The sequence below is a fragment of the Cricetulus griseus genome, chromosome 2 (genome assembly GCF_003668045.3).
Source record: "Cricetulus griseus strain 17A/GY chromosome 2, alternate assembly CriGri-PICRH-1.0, whole genome shotgun sequence".
Classification (NCBI taxonomy): Eukaryota; Metazoa; Chordata; class Mammalia; order Rodentia; family Cricetidae; genus Cricetulus; species Cricetulus griseus.
In genome coordinates this window covers 439,667,604-439,693,566 of record NC_048595.1, presented here as the reverse complement: position 1 = coordinate 439,693,566, position 25,963 = coordinate 439,667,604, and the positions used below count along the sequence as shown (strand labels likewise).

Sequence of the window (25,963 nt, the reverse complement as noted above, 5' to 3'; positions counted from 1 at the left end):
AAAACCTATTCAGTATAGTAATTGAACACTTAGCTATAGCAACAAGGTAGCTGGAGGAGATCAAGGGGATACAAATTGGAAAGGAATTATTCTTATTTGCAGATGGTGTGATAGTGTACATAAGTGACCCTAAAAATTCCTCCAAGGAATACCAACAGCTCATAAACATAATCAGCCAAGTAGCTGGATACACAATTAACTCAGAAAATCAGTAGCCCTCCCACATACCCATGACAACAGATTAAGGGAGAAATCAGGCAAACAACACCTTTCACAATAGCCTCAAACAATATAAAATGTCTTGCAGATAACTATAACCAAGTTAGTGAAAGACTGGTATGATAAAAAAAAAAACCTTCAAATATTTGAAGAAAGAAATTGAAGGAGATATCAGAAGATAGAAAGATCTCCAATGCTCATGGATATTTAGGATTAACATAGTAAAAAATGGACATTCCAGCCAGAAGCAACCTTCAGATTCATTGCAATCCCCATCAGAATTACAACAAAACTCTTCACAGACCTTGAGAGGACAACTTGCAACTTCATATAGAGACAAAAATAAACACAGGGGAGCTAAAATGATCCTGAACAATAATAGAACTACATGAGATCTCATCATTCCTCAACTCAAGTTATACTACAAAGCTATAGTAATAAAAGCAGCATAGTATGGATACAAAAATGAGACATGTAGATCAACGAAACCAAATTGAAGACACCTATGGACCCACACACCTATGGACACCAGGATGTGATAAAGGATCCAGAAATACACACTTGAAACACATAGCATCATCAACAAATGGTGCTGGTCAAACTGGATGGCTACATATAGAAGAATGCAAAAAAATCCCTACCTATAACCCTGCACAAAACTTAACTCCAAATAAATCAAAGACTACAACATAAAACCAGATACATTGAACCCAACAGAAGAGAAAGTGGAGAATAGCCTTGATCAGATTGGCTCAGGAGCAGACTTCATGGACAGAACATTAATAGTGCAGATACTAAGATCAAAAGTTATTAATGGGATACTGAAAAGCTGCTGTAAGGCAAAGGATATTAGCATTCAGGCAAAGTGGCAACCTACAGAATAGACAAAGTTTTTTTTTAACAACAAATATCCAAACTATATAAAGAACTCAAGAAATTAGATATCAAAAACACCAAATAATTCAACTAAAAAGTGGGGTACATATCTAAACAGAGAATTATCAAAAGAGGAAGCATTTAAAGAAATGTTCAACTTCTTTAGACATCTGGCAAATGCACATCAAATGTATTTTTATATTTCATCTTATACCTGTCAATAACACAAGTGACAGCTCATGCTGGAGAGGATTCAGAGAAAGGGTAACACTGGTTCACTGCTGATAAGAGTGCAATCTTCTATAGCTACTATGGAAATCAGTATGGTGGCTCATCAGAAAGATGGCAAGATCTACTCAAGATTCAGCTCCACCACTCTTGGGCATATACCCAATGGATCCCTCATCCTAACACAAGGACACTTGCTCAAACATGTTCTTTGCTGATATATTGACCAGAAAATAGAAAAAACAAAAACCTAGATGTCCCCAAATTGAAGACTTGATAAAGAAATTGTGGTACATTTACATAATGGAACAATACTCAGCTCTTTCAAAATATGACATTTGTAGGCAAATGAACTCAGAAAACTCATCCTGTATGAGGTAACCCAGAACAGAAGATAAATATGATATGTGTGACATGTTTGGATATTGGCCATTATAGAAATGATAACCAAGCTGAAATTAATATACCCAGAGAGCTTAGGCATAGAGAAAGACAGTGGGGGAAAGGGCACATGAATCTTCTTGGGAGGGGAAATAATATATATTTTATGAGTGGGCTGGGGCAGGCAAAAGGAACAAAAGCAGGAATATCACCAGGGAAGAAAGATGGCAAGTTGATTGAGAGAGGCAATGTGGGGAGAGATAGCTTGAATTGAAGAATATTTGAGTGGCCATATGGAAAGCTAGGGCAGGGCAGTGGAGACTTCCTATAACATATGAAGGCAGTCCTAATAAAGTCTCCAAATAACAAGGGGCAGGGAACTCCTACTGGTCATATCTTGTAAACAAACTAAGCTTGCTTTTAGGGAATGATTTTCAATGAATTCAGTTGAGAGTCAAAGTGCTCCCACTGAAATTGCCAAACAACCCAGGGACTTGTCAAGAGAATAGTTTGCTCTCCACAAACTGACAACCAGACCACATTGCTGAAGAAAACACCCACACAGCTCTTGAACATGGAGCAGTCAAATGGTGCCTACATCGAACCTTCACCACCATGTTCTAGTATCTATGACATGGAAATTGTGGGGGACCGAATATCCCCGTTATGGAATATTCTGGGTTCCAGGACCTGGCCGACATAAATAGTGGTGGTGCCAGGGAGCTCCGAGTTGCCATTGTATTGTTAATTAACACCAGGCTGTAACTGTTTACTGTGGCCAAAGGTGATATGCCTCCTAATTTGCATCTCTGTAGCTTAAGCCTTGAGTAGGCCCATACCTGGGCTCAAGACTCTGCCTGCTTGACCAAGAGTTGTTTAGGCAACAAAATCACTTGATGTTAGCGATATGCATTATGATAAATGCTTCCTGATGTTGCCCCTGCCCTTAGAGGACTATCTAAATGGACCTCTCAATAAACTGGGGCTGCTCGGCATCAGCTCGGAGCCCTCCTGAGATGATATGGTGTTTCCTGTCTCATCATTAGTGTCGTTGGGTAACTAAACTTCCCTAGTCCACACATCTCCACTCAGAAACGGACCCGGGACCATATGGCTGGCTCTGTCCACAGTCCTGAAGACATCGGTCCGGAACAGGAAATATTCTTTGCAAGCTACCAAAAGAGCAAAGGAAACACCAACCCAATCACAGAACCTATGACCTATAATATGCCTTGCCAACAAAATAGGCTAGGACAATGGAGCCCTTGTATCCAACTGATGTCTGATTTGAATTATGGCCTACTCCATGAGATGGAACCCATGCCAGACACTTCTTGGGTGACCAAGAACCACAGTCTAGAAGTTCTGACACCTAGAATAGAACTAAATACTCCTATTCTTAAGGAAAAAACAAGTAGCAATTAACTGACTCATTATAATATTCTGCTAAACTATGGATCAATGCCTTAGTTAGCCAGCAGCAGAGATGCTTCCTCATGCATCAGATGGGAACAAACATGGAGATCCACAGTAAGACATTACATAGAGAGACCTCAGAACACACAGTTCTATATGAGATGTCTCCATCCAATCCCTGCCCTAAGAGCTCAGGGATCCCCATGGAAAAGAAGCAGAAGGAGTTGAGAAGAGAGAAATGATGGAAGACACCCAGAGAACAAGAGCATCTGAAACAACTCAGCAAAGCTCTTAAGAACTGACGAGACTGTGGCAGCATTCACAGGGCCTTCACGGATCTGCTCCAGGTCCTCTGAGTATAAATCATAGCTCCCAGTTTGGTACTTTTATGGGACTCCTGAATGTGTTAACAAGTGACTCTGGTTCTTGTGCCTTTTCATGGCTCTTAATGTTCTGTGGGCTATTTTGATCAACTTTGATATGATGGTTTTTGTTTTATCTTATACATTTTATTTTCTTTTACAAAATGCACCTACACATCCTACGTATCACATTAATAATTATTGAAATTTGTAAAAACTGCATGTATACTCCCATAGAGTACAGGCAACAAATTATGAAGGTTGCTTCATGGCTTGATGTGTTATTAAACATATCCAGAAACATTAACATGTAGCTTCAAAATTTATTTTTGTCTCTTTAAATTTCTTTTCTGAGTCAGCATACAAAGTATTTGGTGGAATTATTGAAAGGTTTAGGCATTATGCTGGCCTGCCCCTGTTACCTGGTGGAACAGGCAGTACCCTGGTCAGCCCATGGTTCCATGGGAACTAAGTCTGCACGCAGATACAGAGGACCCCTTTAAAAGATAGGCCCCTGCCCATTTACTCTCTCTGTTCCCGTTCTCTGTTCCCGCTCTCTGTTTCCTCTGTTCCCCAGCTCTGCTTTATCTCTACTCTGTCTCCCACCTATGCTCTCACTCTGTCTCTCTATGGCGACCGGGCATGGCGGTCAGCCATTTACCCCTATTCCTCTTCTTAGTCTCCCTACTCTGTCAGGCCTTATAATAAACTTATAGTCTTATGTCTCATGCCTCAGCATTTCTCTTTTCTTCTTTTTAAACAAAAGAATAACAATTATGGCATGTTCAGGCATGTTGTACTTACCCCTGTTTATTCTACTCTCTCTCTAGCCAGCCTTACACTCCATATGCTCTCCGTACCCTGGAATATCACTCCTATCTGCTTTCATGGGACCTGTTTATCATTACTGACAGGAAAGTTCTTTGTTTCCTCCCCTTTTGGTTTCAAGACCATCACACACACAAATAGGAATGCATACATGTATTTATTTTAAATTAGGTTATAGTTTGCCATGTTTATTCAATTAAGCCACAGGTGTATACATCCATATCAACAGGGCAGCCATATAGAACTTTTTTCCTAATCAGTGAATTGGCACAAAACAATTCTTTAACCCAGGAAGAAATTCCATATGCAGCGATACAAACAATAAATTACAGCACAGTAAAGAATTTCTTTCTTATTGTCTGAACCCAGGCCTCTCACCACACGATAAAGAAAAAACATCATACCTTGGAGAGTGGCTTTCTTTGTTGGCAGTTGATCCCACCAATGAACACCATGTTTGGCATCACAGGTTTGGGGAAATCTAATACAAAGTCTGTGCGAAACAACCAAATGGACACTTGATAGAAGAGGTCATCCATAGTCACTGGGGTCTGGAGAACTTCAGAGGCAATTTCTACAGCAGTTTTGAAGATGTAGTGGCAAAATACACGTTCTTCCATATAATAAACAAGGTTGGACACCCTCTCCATGAAAGTCATGGTGTCTGTGAATTTTGAGAAAAGTCTAGGGACATAAGAGAGTGGCCCGGGACACTGGGCCCCCTCTTCAACATAGTGGCAAAGGAAATATCTTGAAAAAAACACTGAAGGGAGTGACAAATACTTGGCCACAGTCAAGCCACACAGTTCGAAGGGATCCAGAAACACAGCATCAAAAGAACTCTGCTTCAAGTACTCCACTAACTTCTTATCATTAAACAGACTCCTACAGTGTGAAGCTATGAAATCAAAAAAAACTTTCCCAAAACCTCTGATTAAAGAAAGCGTACTATGTTCTGGATTTATCCATTGAGCAGCAGAAGCAGCCTTGAGTATATGGTTCAGATCCTCCAGAGTGTGAGAAGTTGAGTATGTCTTCACTGTCAAATTCAGGGATTTTCCCAGCTGCCAACTCGCCTCTGGCACCACTACCACCACTTCATGTCCTTTGTGAATGAGTTTCTCCACAACCATCTGCATGGTGAACCAGTGACTCCCATCCATGGGGACCACCAGCAGCCTGCCTGCCTGGGAAAAGCCAGAGGCCAGCAGCAGATACACACACAGAGGAAAGGAGACTGGAGAACCTGCAGGAGCCATGGGAGAAGCAGAGCCCAGGGGAATCCAGCTGCTTGAGACTCTGAGCTTTTCTAATAGAGCTGAGCTCCTCTAATAGAGCTTTTAGTAGACACAAGGCCTCGTTCAGTGGACATGTGTATTTGTATGTTTACAAATGAAGTTTAATTTGGGGCTAATAATTTACTCAAAAGAGTAATAATTAATGAACTACATTGGCTGAAATAGCTACTTTGTGCCTTGCAGATAAAACACACACACACACACACACACACACACAATGATCTTGGGGAAATCATGCCCTGTATTGCAGACCCACTTTTGACAGAGTTATGAAACAATGTGTTTGGATTTTGACATTCAGAAATATTAAGAGACTGCCTATAAGAAATCTCTATATCCACCACAAGCTCATTTATTCTTTGTAAGGCAGGAAACTAAGAAGCATGGACCATGAGAGTCACCAAGAAGAGGTAGACAGAGAATGCTAGAGGTCACAGAAAAGCTTGTCCCCAAAGGGTACATTATGGTACACAGCACAGGCCAGGATCAAATCTACTGTATATTGCTGTGATTCCATGGGTCTGAGAGTGAAGGAGTCTTGACTGACAGGCACTGAGCCTTGAGACTGCCCTGCTGTAGGACTTCAGTTAAACAATAACACAGCCACTGTCCCTTTCAAAATGGATACATTCACTGTGTTAGAGAAATTGCTATTATTTCTAGCACCATGTCTAAGACAGGATGCCTTTCTTCTGAGCCTGGCTTTCAGACAGACATCTGGGAGAAGACAGGAGACGAAGAGCTGAGCCTCTGTAAGCTTGTTGCCTCCAATAATGGTGTTCAGACTAAGTTACCTCTGGCACAATGACCAGGGGCTCTGCTTTCCTAGGAACAAACAAATCAGAATTTCGGATTCAAACTTTCACCACAGTTCCAGAAGGGGCTGAAGTTGGACTTAGTCCTGGCGTTGAATATTGAGTCAGGGCATGAAAGAAAGAAAGAAAGAAAGAAAGAAAGAAAGAAAGAAAGAGAGAGAGAGAGAGAGAGAGAGAGAGAGAGAGAGGGAGGGAGGGAGGGAGGGAAGAAGAGGAAAGGAAGGGGAAGGGAAGGGAAGGGAAATAGAAGGAGGAGGAAGAGGAGGAGGAAGAGGAGGAGGAGGAAGAGGAGGAGGAGGAGGAAGAGGAGGAGGAGGAGGTAGAGAGACAACATAACCTCGCCTCCTAAGGACTGGCTACAGGTGTGCCAGACTATGCCTGTCAGGGTGTGGTCAAGGTGATATCAGGGTGACGTGGGAGAGGTTTCTAAGCGACAGACAAGGCACATGGGGTGGTCTCGCCTTGCTGCTTTGGCACGCTCTGGCTTGCTGTTGATTGGCATTTATCTATTAAAAGTTATCCTAACCTTACGGATTTCGCATCAGTTATTCACCACTTTAACTGGTACCAGGAGTGAGGTGATGAAAGCCCACGACCCGTTCGCCTTCATGGCAAGCCCCACTGGACTTCTTAAGGAGCCCTGGCCAGGAAAAGCCAAAACCCACCAGGCGCGCACCTCTGCCCGGGAACATTTTGCTGCGCTCCGAATCCCTGCGTGGTACAGAGATTCTACACGCCTACACATTAAGCCGCCGGGGAACACAGTGAGTAAAACTCCACCCTATACCCCGAGAGCTGAGAGAGTATTAAAATCCCTACAGGTTTTTGCAGCCATTGGCAGGAAACTTGCCAAAATCTCTGGCACTCTCTGGCAGCCGCGCCCCCAGCAAGCCAGGACCCTGCGAGAACAGCGGCTCAGCGAACCGGAACACGGCCTAGAACCGGCACTGGGACCCTTCCATCATGCCTCACTAACCAGGACAGACTTCCAATCCCTGAAAAGCGCAACCACTCTCATATTGTATTTGGTACTAGCAAATCTGCAGACTAGTCTCTAAGGTTAGAGCAGCATGTTCAGACCTAGCTTCCACAGCACCAAACCCGAACAGTACCAGACACTACCCATGCACAGTTGATCAAATCTCTTCTGGGGCAGAGCTGTATGGTGAGTTTCTGCCTAAACTGAGTGTTTGTCTGATTGCCCAAGTAAGTCAAGCTTGGCTCCTTTTCCAAAACTATCATGGTGGAGCTGTCACACAACCTTTCCACTTGAGGGGAACCACGGTTTGACTTCCCTAGCCAAGCGGAACTAACTCCTAAATTCTGGAATCTGGGAAGGAGGGAGGTCCTGTACCTGGATTGAGTTATTGGCCAACTCCTTTCAGGATTATAGCTGTTGCTTAGTTTCTATGATAGGATCTAAAGAGGTGGCACTCTCTCAGTACAGGTGTCTGGAGATACAGATTTCTCTTCTAAATTTGTTTTAATTTTATGCTCATTGGTGTTTGCCTGAATGTATGTCTGTGTGAGGGTGTCAGAAGCCCTGGAGAGGAGTTACAGTCAGGTGTGAGTTGCCATGTAGCTGCTGGGAATTGCACCAAGATTCTCTGGAAGAGCAGCGAGTGCACCTAATACTGAGTCAAATCTCAGCCCCCTTGTCCCCTTTTTAATTTTTCAGAGTTCAGCTGTTGTTTGTCTTATTAAAGGGACCCGATTAGCTTATTTGAGGATCACAGAGCTGGACACCTACCTGCCCAGGGCAAGTTGCCGAGTCATTTATCACGGGTGAACGATCCAAGTCACCTTTGTTTCCTAGTCAAGCATTACCAGCCCAGCATTTTCCTGGAATTGGATGAGGTGTCATTTTTTTTCTCTTTAGGAAAGATTAGTGTGGTTCACTCACAAGTTAGGCCTGAAGAAACAGAGCCAAACTAAGCTTGAGTTGTCCTGTGGGTATGGAAACTCCATCACCACTGCTGTAAGATTTAATTATACCTGTGCAATGAAATCTCCAGAGATACTCAGGGTGTTGTATTATAACCACCATCAAAGTCCCGTAGGCAGACCCTCACACACCTCACACACATACATGCCCAGACACACAGTCGCTTACCAGTTTTTTCTTCTCCACACACAGGTTTAACTCCACCCATGACCTAGGTGCCCCATCAGCATGATCACTGTGTGAGAAACATGCCTGTTGTATGAAATAGTAGGATAGACAAATACATAGACATAGGGTTGTTTTTTGTTTTAGATTTGTGGTTGTGCTGTGTACAAGCTCTTTATCAACAGTCCTGCTTGCCCACATATGTTTTTGTGTAGCTGAGCATGGTGTATGTGAATTAGTAGTGTGTCGTGTGTGAAACCGAGGGTGGTGTGTGTGTGTGTGTGTGTGTGTGTGTGTGTGTGTGTGTGTGTATGAATGTGTGTGTATAAGTATGTGGTGTATGAATGAGTGTGACACATGCCTAGGTGTATGACCTAACAACTCAACATCCTGCTGGTGAGAATACAGAAAATAAAATAGAAACAAATCTGTGAAAACAAAGTATGGAAGAAAAGTAAGCACAGTCTAGTTCACAAAAAGCTAGTAATACCACTTAATGATCACTGAAAATTGAGGACAATCAATGAAAATAGTGTAATGTGATCAATAAAGAAGGTGGCAAATATGTTAAGTTTTTTTCTTTTGTGACCATGTCTCTAGCTTAATGGCAACAGAAATGCAATGAAAAGAAGATCCTGTGTCTTTATGACTTACAGATCGCCCACTCTTTCAACAGGTATTCATATAGTATTTGGAGTCTTCGCTAAAGGAATAAGGAAGCAGAAGGAGATCAAGGGGATACAAATTAGAAAGGAAGAAGTCAAAATATCTTAATTTGCAAAAGCTGTGGTAGTGTACATGAGTGACTCTAAAAATTCTACCAAGGAATAACAACAGCTCAGAAACATATTCAGCCAAATGGCTGGATGAACAATTAACTCAGACAATCAGTAGCCCTCCTATATATAAATTACAGACAAATTGAGAAAGAAATCAGGGAAACAATACCTTTCACAATAGCATCAAACAATATAAAATGTCTTGGGGGTAACTATAACATAGTAAGTGAAAGACTGGTATGATAAAAAAAAAACTTTAAGCATTTGAAGAAAGAAACTTATGAAGATATCAGAAGATGGAAAGATGCCCCATGCTCCTGCATCTATAAGGTTAGCGTAGTGAAAACGGCCATCACACTGGAAGCAGGCTACAGACCCAATGCAATCCCCAGCGAAATTACAGCAAAATTCTTCACAGACCTTGAAAAAACAATTTTCAACTTCATATGGAGAAAAAAACCAAGATAGCTAAAACAATCCTGAACAATAACAGAACTACAGAAGATCTCATCATCCATCAACTCAAGTTGTACTTCAAAACTGTAGTAATAAAAACAGCATGGAATTCATATTAAAAGAGACACATTGATCAATGAAATCAAATTGAAGATCTGGGCATAAACCCACACACCTATGGGTACCAGGATTTGATAAAGGAGCCAGAAAAGCATCTTCAGCAAACGGTGCTAGTCAAACTGGATGACTGCGTATAGAAGAATGCAAACAGATTCCTACCTATAACCCTGCACAAAGCTCAACTCCAAAGGAATCAAAGACATCTGCATAAAATCAGATACATTGACTCCAACAGAAGAGAAAGTGGGATATACCCTTGATCACATTGGCTCAGGAGCAGACTTCCTGAACAGAACACTAAGAGTGCAGACACTAAGATCAAACGTTATAAAAGGGAAACTGAAAAGCTGCTGTAAGGCAAAGGATATCAGCATTTAGACAAAGTGGCAACCTACAGAATGGAAAAAGATTTTAACAACTCCCCATCCAACAGCAGACTAATAGCCAAAATATAAAAAGAACTCAAAAAAGTAGATAGCAAAACACCAAATAATTCAAGTAAAATGTGGGGTACATACCTCAATAGAGAATTATCAATAGAGGAAACTCAAAGGAGTCAAAAACACTTAAAGAAATGTTCATCATGCTTAGACAAATGAAATATGTACATCAAGCATATTTTGAGATTCCATCTTACACCTGTCAGAGTGGATAAGATCAATAACACAAGTGACAGCTCATGCAGGAGAGCATCTGGAGTAACGGAACACTCACAGGCTGCTGAGAAAGTGCAATCTTCTACAGATATTATAGAAATCAGTGTGGTGGATCATCAGAAATATGGCAATAGATCTACTTCAAGATAAGCTCTACCACTCTTATGCATATACAAAGTGGATCCCTCATACTACTGTAAGTATACTTGTTCAGTGATATTCTTTGCTGATATACTGACCAGAAATCAGAAAAAAATGAAGTAGATGTCCCCAAACAGAAGACTGGATAAAGACAATGTCATACATTTACATGATGGAGCAATATTCAGCTCTTTCAAAATATGACATCATGACATTTGTAGGCAAATGTATGGAACTAGAAAAAATCATCCTCTGTGAGGTACCTAGATCACAGATTAAATATGATATGTGTTGACTTATATTTGGATGCTGGCCATTATAGAAATGATAACCATGTTGCAATTCATAGACACAGAGAGCTTAGGCATAGAGGAAGACAGTGGGGTGGAAGTCACATGGATCTAACTGGAAGGGGGAAATTGTATATATTTTATGACTAGGCTTGAGCGGGGAAGTGAACAAGAGCAGAAGTATCACATGGGAAGACAAAGGGCAAATTGATTCGGGGAGGCAATGAGAGGAGAGACAGCTAGAACTGAAGGATATTTGAGGGGCAATATGGAAAGCTAGTGCAGTGCAGTGGAAACTTCCTATAACATATGAAGGCAGTCCTAATGAAGCCTCCAAATAATGAGGACAGGGAACCCCTACTGGCCATGTCTTGTAAGCAAACTAATCTTCCTTTTGAGGAATGGTTTTCATCCAATTCAGTTCTTGGTCACAGGGGTCTCATGGAAATTCCCAAACATCCCAGGCCCTTGTCGAGATAATAGGTTGCTCTCCACAAACTGACAACAAGACTCCATTGCTGAAGACAACACCCACACAACTCATGAACACAAAGTAGTCAAATGTTGCCTACATAGAATCTTCACTTCCATGTTCTAGTGTCTGTGACATGGAATTGTTCTTTCCAGGATACCAAAAGAGCAAAGGAAACACCAACCCAATCACAAAACCTTTGTCCTATAATCTGTCTTGTCTACAAAATGTGCTAGGACAATGGAGAAACAAACCTTGTAAGAATAAGAAACTGTTGTCTGATTTGAATTGAGGCCCATTCCATGAAATGGAACCCATGTCTGATACTGCTTAGGTGATCAATATCCAGAGTCTATAAGATCAGACACCTAGGGTAGAATCAAATACTCCTGTTCTTAAGAAAAAAAAAACAGTAACAATTAAATGACTCATAATATTCTGCTATACTCATGGATTAGAGCCTTAGTCAGACAGCATCAGAGATGCTCCCTCATGCGTCAGATGGGAGCAAACACAGAGACCCACAGCAAGACATTACATAGAGAGACCTCAGAACACACAGTTCTATATGAGATGTCTCCATCCAATCCCTCCCCTCAGAGCTCAGGGATCCCCATGGAAAAGAGGCAGAAGGATTTGGGGAGAAAGAGTGATGGCGGACACCCAGAGAACAAGGCTGTCTAAAGCAAGCCAGTAAAGCTCTTATGAACTGTGGAGACTGCGGCAGCATTCACAGGGCCTACACGGATCTGCTCAGGTCCTCTGAGTACAGACCATAGCTGTCAATGCAGTACTCTTATGGGACTCCTGAATGCATTAACTAGTTACTCTCTCATTCTTGTGTCTTCTCTTGGGACTTATTTTCTGTGGGCTCTTTTGTTCAAGTTTGATAGGATGGTTTTTGTTTTATCTTGTATATTTTATTTTCTTTAAAAAACAAATGTGCCTACCTTGCATCCCATATATCACATCAATAATTTTTGAAATTTGTGAAAACTGCATGTATACTCCCATAGAGTGCAGCCGACAAATAATGAAGGCTACTTCATGACCTGATGTGCTTTTTAAACTTCTCCACAAACATTAACATGTAGCTTCAAATTTTATTTTCGTCTCTTTAAATTTCTTTTTCTGAGTCAGCATACAAAGAACTTGTTGGAATTACAACATGTTCAGACATGTTTTCCTTTTTCCTGTTGATTCTACTCTCTCTCTAGCCAGCCTTACACTCCATATGTTCTCCCTACCTCAGAATATTCTGCCTTTCTGTTTTCATATGACATGTCTATCATTGCTGACTTTGATTCTCCTCAGGAAAGTTCTTTGTTTCCTCTGCTTTTTAATTTCATGATCCTAACACACAAAAATAGGAATGCATGCATACATATTTTAAATTAGATTATACTTTGCTTGTATATGAAATTAAGCCACATGTGTATACATTGATATCAACAGGGCACCTATATAGAATATTTTTCCTAATTTGTGTATTGGCACAAAACAATTCTTTATCCCAGGAAGAAATTCTATATGTAGCAATAACACAAAAAATACATTATATCTCAGTAAGAATTTCTTTCTTAAAACAATGGAATCTTGAAATTATCAGACAAATGGATGGAACTAGAAGAAACCATCCTGAGTGAGGTAACCCAGTCACAAAAAGACAAACATGGTATGTACTCACTCATATGTGTATTTTAGACATAGAGCAAAGGATTACCAGCCTACAAATTCACACAGCCAGTAGAGCTAGGAAACAAGGAAGATCCCAAGAGAAGAACACAGCATCCCCTGAAGAAGGGGAGGGGGACAAGAACCCCTGAGCAAATTGGGAGCATGCAGGGGAGGTGGGAAGGGGAGAAGGGGAGAAGGGGAGGGAGGAGGAGAACAGGAAATGGGAGGAATAGAGGAGGGCAAGAAAGGAGATACCTTAATAGAGGGAGACACTACAGGTTTGGAGAGAGGTCTGGCACAGGGGAAATGTTAGGGGATCCACAGGGATGACCCCAACTAAGAATCTAGGCAGTGGTGGAGAGGCTGCTTTTGATGTCCTTCCCCTATAATGAGATTGATGACTACCTTGATTACCATTCCTAGAGCCTTCAGCCAGTAGAAGCTGATCCAGGCAGAAATAGGCAACCACAACTAAACACTGAGCCATACTCCTGGAATCTGGTTGCCGAGAGGGAGGAGGGATGAGCAAAGGAGCAAAGACTGTGCTGGAAAAACCCCCAGATACAGTTGACCAGACCTACTGAGAGCATGGAGACCCTAGTCATAAAGCTGGGGAACCAGAATTGGACCAAACCAGGCCTTCTGAATGTGGGTGCCAGCTAGGAGCCCAAGGCAGTCTACGGAACCTCTAATAGTGGAGCCAGTGTTTATCCCTAGGGCACAAATGGACTTTGGGAGCCCATTCCCTATGGAGGAAAACTATTGCAGCCCAGATACAGCAAGGAGGACCTGAGCCCTCCTCCAAATGATGTGACAGACGTTGATGATCCCTCATGAAGGGCCTCAATATCCCTGGTGAGCCGGTGGGGGGTGCGTTGAGGGGGTCGGTGGGAAGCACAGGAGGATGGGAGGGCAATGGAACGGGAGGATAGATATGGAAATGAGAGTACTTCTAAAATAAATAGAATTGCTAAAAATATAAATTTAAAAATATAAATTTAATAATTAAAAACAAAACAAAAAAAGAATTTCTTTCTTATTGTCTGTACCCAGGACTCACTTCATGTGCTAAAGAAGAGACAACATACCTTGGAGAGTGGCTTTCTTTGTTGGCAGTTGATCCCACCAATGAACACCATGTTTGGCATCACAGGTTTGGGGAAATCTAATACAAAGTCTGTGCGAAACAACCAAATGGACACTTGATAGAAGAGGTCATCCATAGTCACTGGGGTCTGGAGAACTTCAGAGGCAATTTCTACAGCAGTTTTGAAGATGTAGTGGCAAAATACACGTTCTTCCATATAATAAACAAGGTTGGACACCCTCTCCATGAAAGTCATGGTGTCTGTGAATTTTGAGAAAAGTCTAGGGACATAAGAGAGTGGCCCGGGACACTGGGCCCCCTCTTCAACATAGTGGCAAAGGAAATATCTTGAAAAAAACACTGAAGGGAGTGACAAATACTTGGCCACAGTCAAGCCACACAGTTCGAAGGGATCCAGAAACACAGCATCAAAAGAACTCTGCTTCAAGTACTCCACTAACTTCTTATCATTAAACAGACTCCTACAGTGTGAAGCTATGAAATCAAAAAAACCTTTCCCAAAACCTCTGATTATAGAAAGCGTTCTATGTTCTGGAGTTTTCCACTGACCACCAGAAGCAGCCTTGAACCTATGGTCCAGATCCTCCAGAGTATAAGAAGTTGAGTATGTCTTCACTGTCAAATTCAGGGATTTTCCCAGCTGCCAACTCACCTCTGGCACCACTACCACCACTTCATGTCCTTTGTGAATGAGTTTCTCCACAACCATCTGCATGGTGAACCAGTGACTCCCATCCATGGGGACCACCAGCAGCCTGCCTGCCTGGGCAAAGCCAGAGGCCAGCAGCAGACACACACACAGAGGAAGGGTGGTTGGAGAACCTGCAGGAGCCATGGGAGAAGCAGAGCCCAGGGGAATCCAGCTGCTTGAGACTCTGAGCTTTTCTAATAGAGCTGAGCTCCTCTAATAGAGCTTCTAACAGGCACAAGGCCTAATTCAGTGGACATGTGTATTTGTATGTTTACAAGTGAAGTTTAATTTGGGGGCTAATGATTTACTAAAAAAAGAACAATAATTAATGAACAACATTGGCTGAAATAGCTACTTTTGTGCCTTCCACATTAAAAAGAAATGTTTATGATCTTTCTTTTGGAGAGATCATGCCCTGTTCTGCAGACCAACTTTTGACAGAGTTATGAAACAATGTGCTTGGATTTTGAAATTCAAAATCATAAGAGGCTGCCTATAAGAATCCTCTAAATCCACCACAAGCTCATTTATTCTTCGTAAGAAGGGAAATTAAGAAGGATGGACCATGAAAGTCACCAAGAAGAGGTAGACAGAGAATACTAGAGGTCACAGAAAAGCTTGTCCCCAAAGGGTACATTATGGTACACAGCACAGGCCAGGATCAAATCTACTGTATATTGCTGTGATTCCATGGGTCTGAGAGTGAAGGAGTCTTGACTGACAGGCACTGAGCCTTGAGACTGCCCTGCTGTAGGACTCCAGTTAATCAATAACACAGCCACTGTCCCTTTCAAAATGGATACATTCACTGTGTTAGAGAAATTGCTATTATTTCTAGCACCATGTCTAAGACAGGATGCCTTTCTTCTGAGCCTGGCTTTCAGACAGACATCTGGGAGAAAACAGGAGATGAAGAGCTGAGCCTCTGTAAGCTTGTTGCCTCCAATAATGGTGTTCAGACTAAGTTACCTCTGGCAGAATGGCCAGGGGCTTTGCTTTCCTAGGAACAAGCAAATCAGAATTTAGGATTCAAACTTTCACCACAGTTCCAGGAGGGCCTGATGTTGGACTTAGTCCTGGCGTTGAATACTGAGTCAGGGCACAATGACAGCATATCCAGTGAGTTTGGGGGAAAAAAAAAAAGGCTAGGCCCTATCCCAAAGTATACAACAGATTTTGAAGACCCCCCCCCCCATTGAAGGCCTCGCCCTCTCTTGGGAGCAGAAAGGGTATAGGATATTTAGGGTATTAGTTGGGGGGGCAGGGGAGGAAGGGAGGGAAAGGGACCTGAGATTGACATGTAAAATAATTTTCTTTCTAATAAAAAAAGAAAAGAGGTACCATAATAGAGGGAACCATTATAGATTTAAAGAGAAATCTGGCACTAGAGAAATGTCCAAAGATCTACAAGATAACCCCAACTAACAATCTAAGCAATAGTTGAGAGGCTGCCTTAAATGCCCTTATCTGATAATGAGACTGATGACTACCTAGAGCCTTCATCCAATAGCTGATGGAAGCAGAAGCAGACACCCATAGCCAAACACTCAGCTGAACTCCTGGAATCTAGTTGCAGAGACGGAGGAGTGATGAGAAAATGTGTCAAGACCAGGCTGGAGAGATCCACAGAAACAGCTGACCTGAACAAGGGGGAGCTCATGGACTCCAGACTGATAGCTGAGAAACCAGCATAGGACTGACCCAGACCCCTTGAACATGGGTGTCAGTTAGGAGGCCTGAACAATCTTTGGGGCCTCTGGTAATGGATCAGTATTTATCCCTAGAATAGAAATGGACTTTGGGAGCCCATTCCACATAGAGGGATACTCTCTCAGCCTAGACACACGGGGGAGGGTCTAGGCCCTGCTCCAAATGACATGACAGACTTTGAAGATGCTCTATGGAAGGTCCTCCCTGAGGAGCAGAAAGGGATGGGATAGGAGGTTGGTGGGGGGCAGGGGAGGAGGGGAGGGAGAGGGAATTTCAATTGACATGTATAACAAGCTTGTTTCTAGTTTAAATTTTAAAAAAATACAAAACAAGACTCTCAAAAATAAAAATAAAATAAAAAAAGGAGTAGGCTTGAGTTTGTAATAAGGTACTATGTTGTCTTCCAAAAAAAAAAAAAAAAAAGCCCCTAACCACATATTGCTTCTGGAATAGTAGTCACTCAAACCATTTGCTTGGGCATAAATTGCAATGCTCAGAGTCTGCTCAGCACATAGAGAATAGGAACAGTGTTCAACCCCACCTGCAGGTACCAGACAGTAAACCTCCATGCAGATACCTAAGAGCTAGTTTATAAAGATTTACTAGAATTGGTAATAGTTTTGTGGTATTAAATGTTCTATATTTTCATGCAAGATTTGAAGCTAATTTCTGTTGTGTTTTAAAGGTATAATTTCTAGTCTTCTCCTGTGTAGAAATATGCCTGACATTTCTGCAAGGTTTGCAGACCTGAACATAGTCCAAAAAGCAAGCAGAACACTCACTGCAGCCAGTCAGTGGTGACACACACCTTTAATCCCAGCACCTGTGAGGCAGAGGCAGGCATATCTCTGTGAGTTCGAGGCCTGCCAAGTCTTCAAAGCTACACAGAGAAACCCTGTTTCAAATAAATAAATAAATAAATAAATAAATAAATAAATAAATAAATAAATAAATAAGGACATTCACTGCAAATGTGCCTCTCCCTGTATGCATCCACCATTTTCACAGCACAGCAACAAATTGGGTGACTTTTCCAGGCCTATGATGTCAATAAGAAAAAGGAATCATTTCCCCTCTAGTATGCAAAATCAGGCCACCCTTCCCATGCTAAGGGTCAGATAACATAGTTGAGAAAGTGACTATCTTGGGTGACAGTTGATCACACCATGGAAGACCATGGTGAATATCACATACCTGGGATGGTCAAAAATAGGGTCAGTGCCCAAGGCCAAATGGAAGCTTCACTGGAGAGACCACTGTCACAGGGAGTTGGAGAATTCAGAGGTGATTTCCATGAGAAAACAACTGTTCATCCAAAAAAGGAAAATAATTCCCTACTCTTTCTTTGAAAGCCATGGCATCTGGGAAGCAGGAGAGAAGTTTGGGAACATGGGGAAGGGACTAGAGCTTGAGTACTTCCTTCAACATTAGAGCAAAACATTAGTCTGCTGACCAACACAGGTGGAAGTGAAAGGTGTTTGGCAACACCTAAATTACGAGCAGAAAAGGTTCCACAAAAGCCTCAAAAGAAGGAAGGAAAGAAGGAAGGAAGGAAGGAAGGAAAGTAGGAAGGAAGGAAGGAAGGAAGGAAGGAAGGAAGGGAAGAAGGAAGGAAGGGAAGAAGGAAGGAAAGAAGGAAAGAAGGAAAGAATGAAGGAAAGAAGGAAGAAAGGAAGGAAAGTTTTGCTGTGGATAAGCGATTAATGGCTTTTTTTTTTTTTTTTTTTTTTTTTTTTTTTTTTTTTTTTTTTGCTAAACAGACTCCTACACAGTGAAAAGATGATGTCATCAGCCTTGACTGAAGCCACTGTAGAGAAAAGATACTGACTCCTGAGTTTTCCATTGAGTGAAGGAAAAATCGTTGAGCTCACAGTCAAAACTGTCCAGAGCATGAGGAGTTAAGTGTCCCACATATAATTCAGTCTCTTAGTTAAGGTTTCTACTGCTTTGAAGAGAAACCATGACCTCAGCATCTCTTATAAAGGAAAACATTTAATGGAGGTGGCTTACTGTTTCAGAGGCTAAATCCATTATCATCACAGTGAGACATAGCAGTCTGCAGGCACACAAGGTGCTGAAGAAGGACCGGAGGGTGCTACATCTTGATCAGAAGGAAAGAGGTTGTGATTAAGACACTAGGCTTGGTTCAAGCTTAGGAGACGTACTTCCTCCAACAAGGCCACTCAATTTGGGGCCATTTTCTATCAAACCACCACAATTAGGGATCTTCAGCATTGCTGACATCATCACCACTAACTCTTGGCCTCTGAGCTCCAGTTTAGACAAAACAAATTCCAAGGTAAACCAGTGGCTCCCACTCACAGGCAATACCAACATACTGCCTGCCTGGCCTAAGCCAGAGGCAAGCAGCAGACACATACAGAGAGGAACGGAGGCTGGAGAACCTGCAACAGCCATGGGAGAAGCCGATCCAACAGCAATCCAATCAGCTAAACTCCAGAGCAGCAGCAGGGTAGGTACAGGTAATAACCCCACCAAATGGAGACCTGCAATTCCATATTCATAGGTGAAGTTATACTCACTGCCAATGATTTACCCAGAAGAATCATTAATGAAATGGTTTTGCTGACTACCTAGTTCTGTGCTTTACAGAAAAAAAGTTTGTGACCTTTGCCTTGGGAAGGTCATGTCCTCTATTGCTGTGCCAGTTATCAAACACAGTTATGAAATGATGTGCTTGGATTCTGAAAATTCAGAAAAATGGAGAAACTGTCCATAAGGAGTCTCTGTCATGTGTTTGCTTGTTTGAACATCATAACGTGGGCTAAGAAGTGTGGACTGTGAGAAGTGGAAATGAGTTGGCAGGAAGAAGGAATGAATGCTAATGAAGATTGCAGAAAAGGGAATCCCTCACTAAAGGACACCTGTGTAGCAAATGGCTGCTGCAGAGCCAAACCAAGCCTGTGTTGTCCTTGTGGGAATGGAAACTCCATGGAGTCACCATTGCTGTAAGATTTAATTACACCTGTGTAATGAATTCTCCAGAGAGATTCTTGGGTGTTATGTTATAACCATCATCAAAGTCCCCTATGTAGACCCTAACACACCTCACAAACATACATGCTCAGACACACATGGTCTCTCACAAGTGTTTCCTTCTCACACACTGGTTTAGCTCCACCCATAACTTCTGTACCCTGGCAGCACAAACTGTAGGAGAAACATGGCTGCCATACAAAATAATAGGTAGACACACGGACATAGGGTTGTTTTTTGTTTTAGATTTGTGGTTGTGCTGTATAAAATCTCTTTATCAACAGTCCTGATTGCCCACCTATATTTTTGTATGGCTGAGTACAGTGTGTGTGAATTAGTGTGTGGTGTATGAAACTGAGGGTGGTAGTGATATCGTGTGTGTGTGTGTGTGTGTGTGTGTGTGTGTGTGTGTGTGTGTGTGTGTGTGTGTGAGAGAGAGAGAGACTAAGTATGTGGGGTGTGAATGAGTGTGACACATATCCAGGTGTATGACCCAATAACTCAAATTCCTGGTGAGAATAGAGAACATAATAAGGAAACAAGTTCATGGAAACAAAGTATAGAACAACAGTGAGCACAGTCTTGTTCACAGAATCCAAAGTAAGAGAACTAGCAAATGCCACTTATTGGTAATGAAAATTGAGAATAATCAATGAAACTATTATAATGTGGCCAATAAAGAATGTGGCAAATATGTTAAGTTTTACTTTTTGACCGTGTCTCTAACTTAATGGCAACTGAAAAGCAAAGAAAACAACATCCTGTATCTTTGTGATTTACAGATTGTCCACTCTCTCAACGGGTATTCATATAGTACTTGAAGTCTTAGCTATAAGATTAAGGCAGCTGAAGGAGATCAATATGCAAATGACAAACAGATTGAGAAAGAAATCAGGGAAACAATACCTTTCACAATAGCATCAAACAATATAAAATGTCTTGGGGGTAACTATAACCAAGCAAGTGAAAGACAGGTATGATAAAAAAAAAAAAAAAAAAAAAACCTTCAAGTGTTTGAAGAAAGGAATTGAAGGAGATAACAGCTCATGGATCTATACGTTTAGCATAGTAAAAACAGCCATCATACTGGAAGCAATCTACAGATTCAATGCAATCCCCATCAAAATTATAACAAAATTCTTCACAGACCTTGAAAGAACAATTTGCAGCTGCATATGGAGACAAAAAGTATAGCTAAAACAATCCTGAACAATAATAGAACTACAGGAGATCTCATCATTCATCAACTCAAGTTATACTTCAAATCTGTAGTAATAAAAACAGCATGGAATTCATATTAAAAGAGACACATTGATCAATGAAATCAAATTGAAGACCTGGACATAAACCCACACACCTATGGGCACTAGGAATTTATAAAAGGAGCCAAAAAAGCATCTTCAACAAACGGTGCTAGTCAAACTGGATGACTGCGTATAGAAGAATGCAAATAGATTCCTACCTATAACCCTGCACAAAGCTCAACTCCAAAGGAATCAAAGACATCTGCATAAAACCAGATACACTAAACCTGACAGAAGAGAAGGTGGGGAATAGCCTTGATCACATTGGCTCAGGGGCAGACTTCCTGAACAGAACACTAATAGTGCCGGCACTAAGATCAACAATTATTAATGGGAAACTGAAAAGCTACTGTATCAGCATTCAGACAAAGTGGCAACCTACAGAACTGAAAAAGATTTTTAACAAGTCCCCATCCTACCCAGGAGTAATATCCAAAATATATGAAGAACTCAAGAAACAGGTATCAGAAAATAACCTGAGTAAGAAGTGGGGTACATATCTAAACAAAGGATTATCAATAGAGGGATCTCACATGACTGTGAAAAACTTAAAGAAATGTTCAACATCCTTAGACATCCGGCAAATGCACATCAAATCTGTTTTGAGACTCCATCTTACACCTGTGAGAGTGGCTAAAGTCAGTAACACAAGTGGCAGCTCTTGCTGGAGAGGATCCGGAGTAAGGGGAACACTCGTCCACTGTTGATGGGAGTGCCATCCTGTATAGCTACTATGGACATCAGTGTGGTGGCTCATAAGAAACATGGCAATAGATCTACTTCTAGATAAGCTCTACCACTCTTGGGCATATATCAAATGGACCCCTCATCCTACCAGAAATTAGAAAAAATATAACCTAGACGTCCCCAAACAGAAGACAGGATAAAGAAAATGTGGTACATTTATGTAATGGAGCAATTCTCATCTCATTCGAAATATGACATCATGACATTTGTAGGCCAATATATGGAACTAGGAAAAATCATCCTGTGTGAGGTAACCCCAATCAGAAGATAAATAAGATATGTATGACATATTTGGATATTGGTCATTATAGAAGTGATAACCAAGCTGAAATTCATAGACACAGAGAGCTGGGGCATAGAGGAAGGCAGTGGGGAGGGGGCACATGGCTCTCACTGGGTGGGGGAAATAATATACATTTTATGAGTGGGCTGGAGCTGGGGAGGTTGACAAGAGCAGAAGTATCGCATGAGAAGGAAAAGGACAAGTTGATTCGGGGAGGCAATGAGAGGAGAGACAGCTAGAACTGAAGGATATTTGAGGGGCAATATGGAAAGCTAGTGCAGTGCAGTGCAGTGGAAACTTCCTATAACATATGAAGGCAGTCCTAATGAAGCCTCCAAATAATGAGGACGGGCAACCCCTACTGGCCATGTCTTGTAAGCAAACTAAGCTTCCTTTTGAGGAGTAATTTTCATCCAATTTGGTTGTTGGTCAAAGGGTTCCCATGGAAATTTCCAAACATCCCAGGCCCTTGCCAAGACAATAGCTTGCTCTCCACAAACTGACATCAAAACCCCATTTTTGAAGACAACACTCACATGACTGTTGAAAATGGAGCAGTCAGATGGTGCCTACATTGAACCTTCACCTCCATGTCTAGTCTATGACATGGAAACATACTTTGTGGACTACCAAAAGAGCAAAGAAACACCAACTCAATCACAAAACCTTTGACCTATAATCTATCTTACCTACAAAATACACTAGGACAATGGAGAAACAAACCTTGTGGGAGTAACCAACTGATGTCTGATTTGAATTGAGGCTCACTCCATGCGATGGAACCCATGCCCAACACTGCCTAGGTGACCCAGAATCACAGTTTAGAATTTCAGACAAGCAGGGCAGAACCAAATACTCCTGTTCTTAAAAAAAAAAAAAAAAAAAAACAACAACAATGAACTGAGTCATGATAATATTCTGCTATACTCATGGATTAGAGCCTTAGTCAGACAGCATCAGAGATGCTCCCTCATGCGTCAGATGGGAACAAACACAGAGACCCACAGCAAGACATTACATAGAGAGACCTCAGAACACACAGTTCTATATGAGATTTCTCCATCCAATCCCTCCTCTCAGAACTCCGGAACCCAAAGAGGCAGAAGGATTTGGGGAGAAAGAGTGATGGCGGACACCCAGAGAACAAGGCTGTCTAAAGCAAGCCAGCAAAGCTCTTATGAACTGTGGAGACTGCAGCAGCATTCACAGGGCCTACATGGATCTGCTCAGGTCCTCTGAGTATAGACCATAGCTGTCAATGCAGTACTCTTATGGAACTCCTGAATGTGTTAACCAGTGACTCTCTGATTCTTGTGCCTTCTCTTGGGGCTTATTTTCTGTGGGCTCTTTTGTCCAATTTTGATAGGATGGTTTTTGTTTTATCTTGTTACATTTTATTTCCTCTAAAAATTAACAAATGCTCCTACCTTGCATCTTACATATTACATCAATAATTTTTGAAATTTGTAAAAACTGCATGTATACTCCCATAGAGTGCAGCCAACAAATAATTAGGGCTGTTTCATGGCTTGATGTGTCTGTTTATTTACTTATTTGGATTTTTGAGACTGGATTTCTCTGTGTAGGCTGGGCTGGAAATCACAGAGATCCACCTGTCTCTGCTTCCTGAGAGATGGGATTAAAGGTGTGAGCCACCACCTCCTTTTAAACATCTTTTAAAAACAGTGAAATATAGCTTGAAGGGTTATTTTGTCTCTTTAAATTACTTTTATGTTAGTGTACAGAGTATTCAGTGGCATTATGACATTTTTCAGGCATTTTGCCTTTTCTGTTTATTCCTCTCTCTCTCTCTCTCTCTCTCTCTCTCTCTCTCTCTCTCTCTCTCTCTCTCTCTCTCTCTCTGGCCAGTCTTGCCCTCCATATGTTCTCCCTACCCCTGAATATTCCACTTTTCTGTTTTCGTGTGACATGTCTATCATGTCTATCATTACTGACCTTGTTTCTCCATAGAAAGTTTTCTTGCACCTTCCCCTTTCTAATTTTATGATATTTATATCATGCCCCCCCACATACATTTAAATTTACATTGTAGCTTTGAATGTATATGCAATAATGCCACAGGTATACACAGCCATGTCAATAGGGCACCTGTATAGAATTGTTTCCTAATTAGTAAATTGGCACAAAACAATTCTATAACCCAGAAAGAAATTCCATATGCAGCGATATAAACAATAAATCAAACCTCAGTAAAGAATTTCTTTTTTATTGTCCAAACCCAGGGCTTTCTTCATGGACTAAAGGTGAAATAACTTACCTTGGCAATTGGCTTTCTCTGTTGGCAGTTCATCCCACCAATGAAGACCATGTTGGGCATCACAGGTTTGGGGAACTCCAGCACAAAGTCTGTTCGTAACAACCAAATGGACACTTGACTGAAAAGGTCATCCATAGTCACTGGGGTCTGGAGAACTTCAGAGGCAATTTCTACAGCCGTTTTGAAAAAATAGGGGCAAAATGCACGTTCCGTCATGTAGGTGAGGTGGTTCCAGACTCTCTCCGTGAAAGTCATGGTGTCTGTGAGTTTCAAGAGAATTCTGGGAACATAAGAGAGGGGGCTGGGACACTGTGTACCCTCCTCAAGATAGTGACAAAACACACCTCTTGCAAAGATCACGGATGGGAGTGACAAGTACTTGGCAACAGTTAAGCCGCACACATCGAAAGGATCCAGAAACACAGCATCAAAAGAACTCTGCTTCAAGTACTCCACTAACTTCTTGTCATTAAACAAATCCCTACAGTGTGAAAATATTATTTCAAAGAAACCTTTGGCTGAGCCTGTCATTAAAGAAAACATATTCTGTTCTGGAGTTTTCCATTGAGTGTCAGAAAAATACTTGAACTCGCGGTTTAAATCCTCTAGTGTATGAGAAATTGAATAAGTCTTCACTGTCAAATTCAGGGATTTTCCCAGTTGCCAACTCACCTCTGGCACAACTGCCACTACCTCATGTCCTTTGTGAATGAGTTTCTCCAAAACCATCTGCATGGTGAACCAGTGGCTCCCATCCATGGGGACCACCAGCAGCCTGCCTGCCTGGGCAAAGCCAGAGGCCAGCAGCAGACACACACACAGAGGAAGGGAGGCTGGAGAAGCCACAGGAGCCATGGGCGAAGCAGAGCCCGGGGGAATCCAGCTGCTTGAGACTCTGAGCTCTTCTAATAGAGCTGAGCTCCTCTAATAGAGCTTCTAACAGGCACAAGACCTCATTCAGTGGACATGTGTATTTGTATGTTTACAAGTGAAGTTAAAATTTAGTGCTAATGATTTACTCAGAAAAGGTAATAATTAATGAACTGTGTTGGCTCCAAATCCTATTTTTCATTTACAAGAGAAAAAAAAAGGTTTATGATCTTTGTTTTGGCAGGATCATGCCCTCTATTGCAGAACCAATTTTGAAAGACTTGTGAAACAATGTGTTTGAATTTTGAAATTCAGAAAAATAATGCAGCTGCCTATAATGGTCCTCTACATCCATCACACGCTCATTTTTACTTCGTTAAGAAGGGAAACTAAGAAAGATAGGCAGTGAGAGTCACCAAGAAAAGGCACAGAACACTAGAGGGCACAGAAAATCGAGTGTCTCCCTAAATGGCACAGTATGTCCAAAAGGTCAGGCATGGGTCAAGTCAACATTGCTATGAGTCCATGGGTCTGAGAGCGAAGGAGACTTGACTGACAGGCACTGAGCCTTGAGACTGCCCTGCTGTAGGACTCCAGTAAACCAATAACACAGCCACTGTCCCTTTCAAAATGGATACATTTTGTTAGAGAAATTGCTATTATTTCTAGCACCATGTCTAAGACAGGATGCCTTTCCTTCTGAGCCTGGCTTTTAGACAGACATCTGTACAGAAGACAGAAGATGAAGCACTGAGCCTCTGAAAGTTTGTTGCCTCCAATGATGGTTGTCAGACTATGTTACCTCAGACACAATGACCAGGGGCTTTGCTTTCCTAGGAACAAACGATCAA

At 41.7% G+C, this 25,963-nt stretch overlaps 4 protein-coding genes across 4 annotated transcripts in view; all 4 read right to left on the bottom strand.

The window, feature by feature from the left end:
* LOC100755423 (UDP-glucuronosyltransferase 1-6) overlaps positions 1 to 25,963 on the bottom strand; it is a 112,318-nt gene that overhangs the window by 77,045 nt on the left and 9,310 nt on the right. The window lies entirely within an intron of this gene.
* On the bottom strand, positions 4,709 to 5,785 carry LOC118238328 (UDP-glucuronosyltransferase 1-9-like). The gene has a single exon (XM_035439953.1). It carries the CDS (start codon positions 5,567 to 5,569, stop codon positions 4,709 to 4,711), a length of 861 nt encoding a protein of 286 aa, XP_035295844.1. The 5' UTR covers positions 5,570 to 5,785.
* LOC113833621 (UDP-glucuronosyltransferase 1-8-like) lies at positions 14,186 to 15,067 on the bottom strand. The gene has a single exon (XM_035439947.1). The coding sequence runs from the start codon at positions 15,065 to 15,067 to the stop codon at positions 14,186 to 14,188; it is 882 nt and encodes a 293-aa protein (XP_035295838.1).
* Positions 15,523 to 25,097, bottom strand: LOC118238327 (UDP-glucuronosyltransferase 1-8-like). The gene is made up of 3 exons (XM_035439944.1): positions 24,243 to 25,097; positions 15,893 to 15,923; positions 15,523 to 15,710 (listed from the first exon to the last, which is right to left on the bottom strand). Exons 1-3 carry the CDS (start codon positions 25,095 to 25,097, stop codon positions 15,523 to 15,525), a joined length of 1,074 nt encoding a protein of 357 aa, XP_035295835.1.

What these genes read in the sequence shown, in the direction of transcription:
- LOC118238327 (XM_035439944.1), bottom strand. Translation starts at nt 25,097, where the DNA reads ATGGCTCCTGTGGCTTCTCCAGCCTCCCTTCCTCTGTGTGTGTGTCTG. An exon ending in AGAGAAAGCCAATTGCCAAG is followed by an intron (nt 15,924 to 24,242) that starts GTAAGTTATTTC and finishes GCTTGTTCCTAG; the next exon opens with GAAAGCAAAGCCCCTGGCCA. An exon ending in CCCTGGCCATTCTGCCAGAG is followed by an intron (nt 15,711 to 15,892) that starts GTAACTTAGTCT and finishes CCATTTTGAAAG; the next exon opens with GGACAGTGGCTGTGTTATTG.
- LOC118238328 (XM_035439953.1), bottom strand. Translation starts at nt 5,569, where the DNA reads ATGGCTCCTGCAGGTTCTCCAGTCTCCTTTCCTCTGTGTGTGTATCTG.
- LOC113833621 (XM_035439947.1), bottom strand. Translation starts at nt 15,067, where the DNA reads ATGGCTCCTGCAGGTTCTCCAACCACCCTTCCTCTGTGTGTGTGTCTG.